General features: G+C 43.1%; 1 protein-coding gene across 1 annotated transcript in view; it reads right to left on the reverse strand.

The window, feature by feature from the left end:
• Positions 1–11,533: 11,533 nt before the first annotated feature.
• Positions 11,534–12,740, reverse strand: part of LOC114808744 (DAZ-associated protein 1-like) — a 32,333-nt gene continuing 31,126 nt past the window's right edge. Inside the window, exon 8 of the mRNA XM_029056571.2 lies at positions 11,534–11,634. Within this exon, the coding sequence (XP_028912404.2) occupies positions 11,555–11,634 (80 nt within the window). The 3' untranslated portion in view covers positions 11,534–11,554. The remainder of the gene's footprint in view (positions 11,635–12,740) is intronic.

Consider the following 12,740-nt stretch of genomic DNA (forward strand, 5'->3'; position numbering starts at 1 on the left):
CTCATGAGCCCCTGACTCCAAAGCCCGTGCTCTTTCCACTGCGCCACGCTGCTTCTCAGTTGTAGATACTGTACAGTTTTTCTGAAACATTCTCATTTAGCTTTCAAGATGCCTTCTGTTCCTAATGGGGCCTAGGAAGATGATCTACTGAAGGGCAGAAACTCATGATGACCCTCAGAGGCTCTCTGTTCTACAGAGATTTGTAAGGGTCACCTCAATCCATCATGAAGATCCTCCCAGCAGTCACTGTGCAGCTTTGCCTTCCTGCCCATAGCTCAGAATGACAGGATCCTAGATGGACAAAGGTGTCTGGTGGCCTGGCCTTTAAATCAAGAATTAGGGAGCAACAAATTGGAAGTGTTGTTCTAGGCTTGGCTCTTCCCTCCCATCCCTGCTTGCCATCCCTGCTTGTGTGAATTTGATTGAAAAGTTATGAGATTATTGGTCATTTCCTTTAAAGCTTTTGAAGCTATGGGCACCAAAACCTTAACATAAAGACTGAAAGCCCCCCAAAGGATGGGTATTATACCCAATTCCTAAACGCATATGCTTTTTCAGGGCTTAGAAGAGTGCTGTCCTGACAGTAAGTGCTCAATAAATTCCATTACTATTGTGGAGGACAAAGGAACACAATATCCATTGGTTCTAAGGGCTAAGGGCCTAGAGGAAGCTTCCCCATTTGAGGTCACAGTATTAATTTGCCCTCTATGTGGGTTTCCCCTCATTCCCTCTCCCAGAGGCAGATAGTTTAGGCCATGGCTACTATAGCCTCCCGAGTGACTGGTGCGTTACAGCTGCACAGTGAGAAGACTGTTGTTCATTTATATGTTTCCAGATGGTGAACTAAGAGGAAATATTTTTCTACTTGCCTCATCCACTTAAGATTTGGGGGGCAGTTTGAATGGGTGCAATGACTGTTGCTTTATTAAGCACAACATATGGGACTGGCAGTACTGGCTGGGCTCAGACGGGTAGGCCCCATCTGTCAGAAAAGGCCTAGAATCGCTTCTCTTGAATAGACTCTCTCAGTGAGTAAAGGGTCCAATGGAAAGGAAATCCTGGGCTAGCAGTGAACTATCTCCAAGTTAAGTCGAGGCTTAAACAAGGCTAAAATAAGAGCTCTCTCATGAATCATGATCACTACTTTATCCTATAAATACAGTTATTTATATAAATAAATGAATCACGGCTATGTAATCCTTTCCAGCGATGGTAAAAGAAAGTGGAAAACACAGCCGGAGTTTGGTTTTTAGGCTTGAGACTGAAATTTCCGAGCCACTTTCCAGCCTAAATCTATAGTAGCCACCTAAAGTCAGATATTAGATTAGATATGATAGATTAGCAAAATGTGGTGGCTCATAAAGAAATTACCCAGCGGGAGTACACTTTTCAATATGTGTCAACTTTCCATGTATGTGAGAGAAGACCAGTAAATCTCACGTGCTAGTACCTATTTGTGCTTAGTAGTTTTAACAATTAGGTTGGATTATTTGATGTGTTGAGGCTGTCAATTAATAGATGAACAAATAGTACTTACTGAGTGATTACTTTGTGTAGGGCACTAGACTAGCCTCTTGGGAGAATACAACAGACTTAGTTGATAAGATCCAAGAGAAATAAATGGAATACAAGTTTCTGGTTTTAACCCAAATTTACTTCTCTTTATTCAAAACAGACAGGATTACTCTTTAATGCACATTCACTGAAGAAACCTTTTGCCCGAGGGAATTTATATATTAACAAGCCCTCCATCAGTTAAATTTGCCAACTAGATTTGAATAAATCTGAAGCCTGAATCAAAATGTCGTGCTTCATAAGTAACCATCTACATCAACTCATCTGCACTGCGTGTTGCAATCAATTAGAGTTAATTGACAAATGCAAAATACACTTAGTAGATTTCTTCTTCAGGCTCAGAATTTTTAATCAATAAACTCCATCCTAAAAGATAAGAGAAGGGGTGAAAATTGTCACTTTCACCAATGCCGAAAACAACCCTTTAGAAAAAATTACCTTTAAAATTTTCATGACCTATAAATGTGCATTTTTTTCTTTCACAATAAATGTATACAGTGTATGAATACAACAGGCTCAGGTAAAATTCCTCAAAAATATTACAAAAGAGAGAAAAAGAGAAAATAAAGAAAGCTTTGAGTTAAAGCTGAACTTTTCTTAAACCCTGTAGTTTAAGCCAGTGCCTTTTTTATTTGTGCAGAAGGATTAGAGAAACAGACTTTAAAGTTGCAAACAAAACACCTAAAGCTTGGCCTCCTAAAACTATTTGCTCCTTCCTGCCTCTAGAACCAATCCCCAACAAAATGATTTATCACATTTGTATATGTAATTGTCACAAATTCACAAGTTTGGAATGAATTTCCAGTTTTGGCTGGTACCAGATACCCCGTTGTGGATAAAAGTCGCAGATTTCAAGTTGAGCTAACGCCTATAAGGGTGAAATCCTTGTACGTTATGGTTCTGTCCTCGTCCAAAACCACTTCCTCCTGCAAGTGGACCACTTGATCGGGCATCGAGGGTCCTCCATAGGTTGGGGGTTGTTGGCTGGGTTCTGGGAAACCCTGTCCAAAGCCACTCAAATCTTGACCATAACCTGCTGAAAAGGGAAGAAGACTTTAAAAAGCTTTATTTATAGAGAACTAACCCATGATATGATTGAGGAACACTAGCAAATCCACAACCATTCTAACATTTTGAGATGGATGTAGGAGAACAAAATAATCAATCAATCCATTAATGAGTGCATTTACTGAGTGCTTCCTGTGTGCACAGCACTGTACTAAGTGCTTGGGAGAGTCCAGAGCAGCAGAGTTGGCAGACACTGTCTCTGCCCACAGGGAGCTTACATTCTAGGGGGAGAGACAGTTATTTATGTAAATAAATGAATCACGGCTATGTAATCCTTTCCAGCACTAGGATTCTCCATCCAACAGTGCTGAATTAGCAGGTTTCAATGCAGTGCAGCAGCTTCTGCTGATGGAAAGCGGCATAGTGGGGTGATCTGGCACCCTGTGCTATTTTCTGCCCAAGGCCCCTCTCCCTTCCCATCCTGGGACAGGGGCAGGCTCAGTTCCATCCCCAGGAAGGGGCCATGCTATCCAGCACTCTACCAGTCTTCTGGACAGAGACCAATGTGGGAAGTGGAATACATGGCCAATCCTCTGCCATCCTTCTCAAAAGAAAGTCACGCCAGGGAGGAAAACTGGCTCAAAAATATCTCAGGTGCTTCCCAAGAGGTTTCACAACTCACACTGGCTAGGCTCTGTAATCCTGGCTTCATCCCCAAAGACATTCCTGGGCTAAACTGCTGTGGCCTTTCCCTTCCACCTTTGAGGCTCTGAAGCTGGGCAGCTCTCACCGGAACCCTGGCCCATCTCAGCCTTGGAACTTGTTGGGACTCAACTGACCTGGCTCCTGCAGGAAATGGGGGATGGAGGGCCGGGGGGCTGGGGAGTGGGTCTTCACTGCAGCACAAGTGATTTAGGTTAGACTAGTAGAGAGTCTGGCGAGGAGGGCTAACTGTTCGTACAACGGGCTCCTATGGGGTGTTGTGGCATCTCCACAGAAGGTGGCAAAAAACAGGTAGATCTCTCTTCTGGCTGAGAAGCGGTGATGCAGGTTGGGTTTTAACTGAAGGAGAGGTGCTGGCAGCGTTTTGCCTGGAGAGGTGGGGCATTTGGGGCTTTGCCTGAAGGCAGGAAGCTGGGCTGGTTGACCTCTCAAGTTCTGGATAACCCATCGTGCCCAAGCAACCGATCCATCCTTTCCGGAATCCTCTCACTCACTTCTATAGCTGCTCTTACAAATACTTGTGATTTTTATTGGAGTTTGAATTCAGGAGGCAAAGATAATTGGTTGGGAGGGAAGGGATAGGCAGGTGCAGGGGTACCCTAAAAATTGTCCCAGAAATCAAGTGGGCTGAATGATGATGGCAGCTGGTACTGTCGGGTTGACGGCAATGCCCACTTTCTGGCATTGCCACAAAATTAATCACACGGATACTCTCATGCTATCAGCTAGCAGGAGCTAGGACTCAGAGATATCAAAACGCCCTCCATTTTCTCCTGCCGTCCAGCAATTTTGTTCAAACTAGGATTAATTTTACACGGAAGGCTGACAGTTGCTTTTCCTAACATGACAGCAACAGCTAAAATGCTTCTCAATTCTAACAAAGCCTCCGAAGCTGCAGAAGTTACAGGTGTTCTGGAAATACCGCTTAACTTCTTCTACCTGTTCCTCTGTTCCTTTTATCTGTTCCAAGATAAGTCAGGGGACTTGTCCCTAGAGCTGTCGCATTTTGAAGTTCTCTCTTTGAGGATGAAAGGAAGCCAAGAAAGGAACATAAACTTGGAATCAGGGACCACTTGCTTACAAAGGAGCAGGTGATACCCCACGTTCCAGGATGCAATAAATTGTTCAAGAAACCTCCCCTTGGGTTACCACCTCCTTTGATGTTGCACCACTGTTGATGAGTTATAAAGTAAAATATTGTACAAAATGAAACCCAGAATGCACATTTCTTGCAATTAGAATTCCACAGCCAACTGGTCCTACCTTAATACAATCCCACCAAGAGCCTGACTTGCCATATTGAAATAGCGTTCACTTGGGTAATCACACACAATTCCATTTCCTTAAATTTCCATGACATTTCCAGTTAAGACTAAACCGGCATAGAGCCGGCATTCTGGACCCCTGCACTCAGATCCAGTTGATGTGATAGTGTGAAGATGTAAACTTCAGCGGACACATTTAAATCTTAATGCCAAAGGGTGAAGTCCATGAAAGAAAGGAGTTGGCAAGCCAAAATGCTCAGGAGTCCATGGCCAGCTTGTACCCGAATGGAATTCTACATTCTGATAAACCAAAGGTTTCAGCATATTTAAATTCAATGTTTCCTTTCTTGCCCCTACTTTCCCTCTCCTCCATAGGTGGTGATTTTCCCTGTTTCGTCCTTGAAACATTAGTATGTGCCCAATTTGCTACTCTAGTAATAATAAAAACAATAATAATAGTGTATTTGTTAAGTGCTTTCTATGTTCTAAGAGCTGGGGTAGGTACAAGATAATCCAGTTGGACACAGTCCCTGACCCACAGAGGGATCACAGTCTTAATCCCAATTTTACAGATGAGGGAACTGAGGCCCAAAGAAGTGAAATGACTTGCCCAAGGCCACACAGCAGAGAAGTGGCAGAGGCAAGATTGGAACCCAGGTCCTTCGGGACTCCCCAGGCTCGTGCCCTATCCACTAGGCCATGCTGCTTCTGCTTTCATAAATTGCCAAATCCCTAATATTAATCAAAGAAGGAACTGCACAGATATAATAATAATAACTGTGGTATTTGTTAAGTGCTTACTGTGTGCCAAGCACTGTTCTAAGCGCTGGATAGATATAAGGTCATTAGGTTGTCCCATGTGGGGCTCACAGTCTTAATCGCCATTTTCCAGATGAGGTAACTGAGGCACAGAGAAGTTAAGTGACTTGCCCACAGTCACACAGCCACAGCTGATAAGTGGCAGAGCCGGGATTAGAACCCATGACCTCTGACTCCCAAGCCCGTGCTCTTTCCACTGAGCCAGGCTGCTTCTCAGATATAAAATTTTGTCACCGCAATAAATTTGTCAAGGAAGGCTCAGGTGCAGAGTTGTTAGAAAATCACAGTTGTTGCTACTCTGGTGTTTGGGTTTTCTTACTACTGGGTCTGCTGTGTGATCTTGGGCTTAACTTCACTATACTTCATCTGTAAAATGGGGATTATGATTTTGAGCCCCACGTGGGACAACCTGACTGCCTTGTATCTATCCCAGTGTTTAGAAAGTGCTTGGCACTTAACAAAGCACTTAACAAACACCATTTTATTATTAATAATAACAATTAATATAAAAAATAATAATGGGGAAAGAAACATTTTCAAACCATATTTTCAAACTAACCTGTACCCTGAATCCTAAACAAAAACAAAGGTAAAAGGGACTTTATAAAAAAAGTTCATTTCCCTCTTTCAGAATATTGATTAAAAATATACTGTACTTTCCTAGGATTTATCACTGCTCAGCCCGGCCATAAGAGTGTAAATAACTCTAGGTTTTGGGAAAAGGTAGTCAAGTCCTAGGAAGAGATGAGCTAGCCAGGATGACTAACAGCAGGCAGCTTTATTAATAATAATAATGTATTTGTTAAGCATTTACTATGTGCCAAGCACTGTTCAAAGCACTGGGGGTGATGCAAGGTTATCAGCTTGTCCCAGGTGGGGCTCAGAGTACTAATCCCCATTTTACTGATGAGGTGACTGAGGCACAGAGAAATTAAGTGACTTGCCCAAAGTCTCGCAGCTGACCAGTGGTGGAGCTGGGATTCAACCCAAGACCTCTGACTCCCAAGCCCAAGCTCTTTCCACTAAACCATGCCACTTTCTATCAGACAGCAACACTTGTAAGGGAATAAGGAAAGGAGAAACAAGTACCAGATTTATGATTATGCTACCAGAAACTTCACATTTTCACTAGTTGTAAAAAACCAAAGGCTTTACCTGTTAGAAATGTTTACAAAGTTGCAAAAATCACAGTATGGGTCACTGGATTTAAAGATTTATTTTTTTCTCAGGCATTTGCTTTTAAGGGGAAATATATAATATCGTTAAACTATCTTTTGATAGCAAGCCGGCAGCCTATCTTGCAAACTCCATGCATAGAATCCCAAACATTTACCATCTTTGAAGATTGGGGTAGAAAAAGTGCTAATATTAAAGGGACTTTAATACCAGTTATACTATTTTCTAAAAATTTACTGTGTGTCAAGCACTGTGCTATGTGCTAGGGTGGAAATAAGACAACGGTATCAGGCTTCTGGGAAATCATCTGTGAAACGGAAAATTTAAGTCAAAATGATGTCCATCAGGTTTTGTTTTTTTCCCTCAGCTGTTTGCCCTGTTTCTACAGTTACATGGGGTTACAATCCCTTGGGCAGCTTAATCCCAGTTGATCTTTCAGCTTTCAGTTGTATCAGTGTATCAGTTGAAGTGGATTGAAAGAAGCAATGTGGCCTACTGGATGGAGAATGGGCAAGAAGTCAAAAGGACTTGGGTTCTAATCCTGGGCTCCACCACTTGTCTGCTGTCCCCTCTAGACTGTAAACTTGCTGTGGGCAGGGAGTGTGACTGTTTATTGTTGAACTCTACTCTCCCAAGAGCTTAGAACAGTTCTGTGCACACAGTATACGCTCAATAAATATGATTGATTGAAAGAATGAATGAATGCATGCTGTGTGACCTTGGGCAAGTGACTTAACTTCTCTGTGCCTCAGCTCCCTCATCTGTAAAATCGGGATTAGGACTGAGCCCAAAGAGGGACAGGGACTATATCCAACCTGATTATCTTGACTCTCCCTCAGTGCTTAGTACAGTGACTGGCACAGAGTTAAGTGCTTAACAAATACCACTAAAAACCAAAAACAGCACTGTCCCTAAAAAATGAGAAACTTGGAATGAACTAGGGTGGGCTACTTGGGCATTCCTCTTTGAGCTCATTGGATTTCAGTAGGCTGAAACCTCTACATTTCCAGATTACCAAGCACCAATGGACTCTGGTAATATGGAGGAGGAAAAAAGAAAAAAAAAAGACAGATGGCAAAAGTTATTGATAGTTAAAAACCTCCCACAATACAGGCTTCCCTCATTCCTATCCTTCCTCATATCCTGGCCCACCTTGATTACTGAATCGGTGTTCTTGCTGACTTTCCAGGCTCCTGTCTCTCCCCACTCCAGGCTACGCTTCATTCTGCTGCCCGGATCATTTTTTCTCCAAAAATGTTCAGACCATGTTTCCCCGCTCCTCAAAGAAACTCCAGTGGTGCTTGCCCATCCCCGTGGCTCTTGTGGAAAGAGCATGGGCTTTGGAGTCAGGGCTCATGAGTTTGAATCCCAGCTCTGCCACTTGTCGGCTGTTTGACTGTGGGCAAGTCACTTAACCTCTCTGTGCCTCAGTTCCCTCATCTGTAAAATGGGGATGAAAACTGTGAGCCCCACGTGGGACAACCTGATTCCCCTATGTCTACCCCAGCGCTTAGAACAGTGCTCGGCACATAGTAAGCGCTTAACAAATACCAACATTATTATTATTATTATCTCCTTAGCAAATAGAAACTTCCCACAGTTAGCTTTAACATACTCAATCACCTTGCCCGCTCCTACCTCACCTTGCTACTCTCCTACTACACCCCAATCTGCATACTTTGCTCCCCTAAAGCTAACCTTCTCGATGTACCTCATTCTCATCTGTCTTACTGCCGACCTCTTACCCACGTCCTGCCCCTGGCCTGGCCCAACTTCCCTCCCCAGATCAGACAGACAATTACTCTCTCCACCTTCAAAGTCTTACTGAAGGCACATCTCCTCCAAGAGGCCTTCCCTGAATAAGCCCTCCTTTCCTCATCTCCCACCCCTTCTTCATCACCATGACTTGCTCCCTTTATTTATTCCCCCTCCCAGCCCCAAAGCACTTAGGTACATATGTACATAAAAAGCACTACTATCTAGTGGACAGAGCACGGGCCTTGAGAAAGTCAGAAAGTCATGGGTTCTCATCCAGGCTCCACCACTTGCCTGCTGTGACCTTGGGCAAGCCACTTCACTCCTCTGGGCTTCAGTTACCTCATCTGTAAAATGGGGATTGAGACTGAGCCCTATGTAGGATAGGGACCGTGTCCAACCCAATTTTCTTGCATGCACCCCAGTGCTTAGTACAGTGCCTGGCACATAATAAGCGCTTAACAAATACAATAATAATAGTAATAATAATTATTAATAATAATTTGGTTATTATGTGTTACTATTTATTTATAAATATTAATGTCTTGTCTCCCCCTTTATACTGTAAGCTCATTGTAAACAGGGAATGTGTCTGTTTGTTGTTGCATTTTACTCTCCCAAGCACTTAGTACAGTGCTCTGTGCACAGAACGGACTCAATAAATACAACAACTGACTGACATTCCAGTTCCTGTGGCTCTGTCTAAATAGATTGATAGTAGATACAGACAAGAGTCTGTACTGCTTTGCTCACCCCAAATAACAGAAAAATAAAAGTTCTTCCAGATATACACATTCCAATAGAGAAATATGTTTTCCCCAGTTTGACAACAACCTAAAAACTTGGTAGGGAATATGCCACCCTCCATTTCAAGTGCCTTAAGGAAGGCTAATACACCACAATTGCAAATGAACCATTAATTTTATCATTGGGAATCCTTCCCTGTCACTTTCTCCTTTTTAATTCTTTCATTTCTAGAGATTTGGAGGATTCTCCACAACGGCATCTTCAGAGGAAGGTAACTGGAGGTGGGCAATTCTGGGGGCTTGATAAAACAAAACTACCAAAGGCGTGTGAAGCTGCTCCCTGGTCATTTGAAAGTCTAGTGTGGGGAGAGGGAGGCAGCCTTCTAGCTAAGTTACACTGTTCTACTGTGTGGATAGGTTTGAAACTAGGGAACAGCACCACCTTACAGTTTGAGGGTAAGAGTGCTATACAGAACAAAAGACTACCAAAAGACTTTGGCCCTGCTCCTGCTGAGCATCCCGACATTCCCAAACTCCGAACTTGTATTAGGATACAAACCCGTGTGCATGCATATCACATAGTTCCCAAACTCCCTTTTGGAAAGAAATAAACAATAGCCCAGACACAGATAGCCCAGACAACTACTTACCAAATTGGCTGTAAGGGAAATCTGGCTGGACTGTTGGGCTTTGCTCAAGTCTTGAGTTGACTGAGATGATGATGCTGGTGGTGGGGAGGGGGGGAGGTGGGGGGGGGGGGAGGGGATGGAAAAGCAAGTGCTGTTATGCCAGGAGTTGCAGGTGGAGGAGGCACTCCAGGAGGGCCAAACTGATCTGGTGGAGGTGGTGGAGGTCCATAGCCATAACCTGCGAGAGCAAAAGAATATCTGTAGGATTTTCAAATTGTGTGGCTAAACAAAACAGTGACCAGCTATCTGTGGCATTGTGATGTGAGGTCTAGGCTCGGTGCACCCAGGACTTCAACCCACAGATACTTCACTTCGCTAAAGTTTCCTTTCCTGAATCACAGAAGTTCCTTAGTCTAAATACTGTCTATTTTCCCACTTCTCCTCTGGTCCCAAGACAGTTCTCTTGACGAGTGACTCCACAAGATCTCTGAACATTCTACTGTTATACCAGCTGAGAACAACCGTGCTCCGCGCTAGGGGGCCAGAGGGGAGGCTCTTCCTCTAATGCACTCTATTTTCTACTCGCTATGTATTTAGACACGACGTGTATTCAAGGAACACTCAAACAAACTTCAATGTATAGTAATCACAACAACATTATTAATAATGGGTAACGTGGTATGTTAAATGCGCATGACTCGGTGGAAAGCAGCCCGGGCTTGGAGTCAGAGGTTATGGGTTCGAATCCAGATCTGCCACTTGTTAGCTGTGTGCTGTGGCAAGTCACTTAAAACTTCTCTGTGCCTCAGTACCTCATCTGTAAAATGGGGATTAACTGTGAGCCTCACGTAGGACAACCTGATGACCCTGTATCTACTCCTGCGCTTAGAACAGTGCTCTGCACATAGTAAGCGCTTAACAAATGCCACATTAGTTATTATTTTACTATGGGTGCCAAGCACTGTGCTTAGCCCTGGGAGATAGATACAATGCAGATGCAGATCAATAACAATCCTGTCCTCAACCTGGCTTGTTAATTCAAAAAGAAAACTGCCCAGAAATCCAAGAAGCCCTTCCTTGCCTTCCACCACCTCACCCATTGTTCATAACCCAATGAAAAAACTTACTAAAATAGGAGGGTTGCTATAATCCTGAGCGGAATCCCTGGGTATGGAGGAAATCCCACCAGGCTGGTGGTAAGACACTATGTATGAAAGCAAAAGCTGGAGGAGGAGGTGGGGCTCCCTCTTCCCGAAGGCAGGTGGTCCAATAAGCCACCTAAAAAAACACAAACCCAGAAATAATAGAACAAGAATAATATATAATCAAATTCCGACACTTGCATCTTGTTCCTGGGATCTGGGGAAGCAAAGTCCTAAGTAAATCCAATTTAATTTTTACCCTCAAATACCAAAACTCATACCATTAATTCCACAGTCTTGGGGACAATTTCCTATATACATAGTTACTGTTTGTGATTGCAGAAGAAGACATTGCTGGTGATACACCTACTGGGGTATGTGAGGTTGATAAAACCCAGTCCAGACTATCCATATCACACTAGGCAAAGAATTCCTTCAGTGTCACGGTTTTATCCTCTGTGTGTTCTTAGTTAATCAGGAAAGCTATAGACTCTTTGACAGTAATAATAATAATTGGGGTATTTGCTGATCTAGCATTACAATGAGAGCATAAATCTTCCTCATCTTGCCCATCTTCTTCCTCTGCGAGATTAAATGCTGAATGGTCACCACAACCAACTTCCTATCCCGGTTTAAAGATGACATCCAGAGGCTTCTCGTGCAGGCATTCCCATTCACCAATGGCTGGGCACATCAGCTGGGAAAGTTGAAGGCTTTCAAATCAGTGGTTTACTTACCAATCGCCTGTTGGTTAACTTACCAATCGCCTGTCCTGCTGGCACCCACATTCCTGAAACTACCAAACAGAAGAGAACAGTTGGCATTTTATTAAATGTGCTCAGTCCAACAAGCAGCAGGCTTTGGAAAACATAACTGTGCAATTTCAGAAACTGTTTCCATTTATCTTCTGTTAATATCAGAAGTAGTTATTTTTAGGCACAATCCCATTATATCCAAGTTTTAATTGAGAATCCTAGTATAAACTACTTATTCACAGCCACACTAAGGTACTAACAGTCTCCAAATGGGCTTCCTACCAGGTATCTGGTTTCTAACTCAGTGTTTCGAGGGACATTGGAGCAGAGAACGTGAGATCTCCTATTGATTCTATAAGATCTACGTGTAAAGTGAGTTGGTTGGTTTTCACCACAGTTACAGCTTTGGCGTTCACATAGACTATTAGCATTCTTTGAGTAACCTCGGCTGCAGCTTTAATAATCAGTCAATCGACCGACCACTCGATCGTAATTTACTGAACGGTTCCTGTGTGCAGAACACTGTACCAAGTGCCTGGGAGAGTACAATTCAACCGAGTTGGTAGACACTAAATTCTTTAATAACTCAAGAATTCTCCATTCTATTATGGGGCAAATGTATCATCCATGGGGAACTTATTCATGTAAAAAAAGTCAGTCCTCTTCCTCCTCCTGGGACAACAGGCTTTGAAAAAATCTTTTTTTAGGGACAACTACTCAAAATTTAAAATGCGGGACATGGGAGGAGAGCTTCTAAGTCCTGGAAAAATGTTGAAGTAACTTGGAGCGTGCAGAGGACTAGGGGCAGGACCAAGATTCCTGGCTTAGAATTATCCTGTTTAGTTGGGTACTTCAAGAATGGAATACAAAGAGACATTATGGCTTCCTCTCAGCAAATTTAGAGAATTTCTTTTGAAAACGGTGTATGAAACACATACACAATTGAGGTTTCCCTCTTACAATCCTTCAGAGCATGTCAAATCTTTTTCCAGAATTCTGGAAAAGGGAACAGGTATGTTGACCACAGCTTTAGCTGCTCGGGAGGCAGCGCTGAAGGAATATTTCTCATTAAGCAGCTAAAAACCCCTACAGTCTGGGTTTTGTTAGATAGCTTTCTAGCCTTCAGCAACCATGGTGGCTCTACCAC

The sequence above is a fragment of the Ornithorhynchus anatinus genome, chromosome Y5, assembly GCF_004115215.2.
Source record: "Ornithorhynchus anatinus isolate Pmale09 chromosome Y5, mOrnAna1.pri.v4, whole genome shotgun sequence".
NCBI classification, from domain to species: Eukaryota; Metazoa; Chordata; class Mammalia; order Monotremata; family Ornithorhynchidae; genus Ornithorhynchus; species Ornithorhynchus anatinus.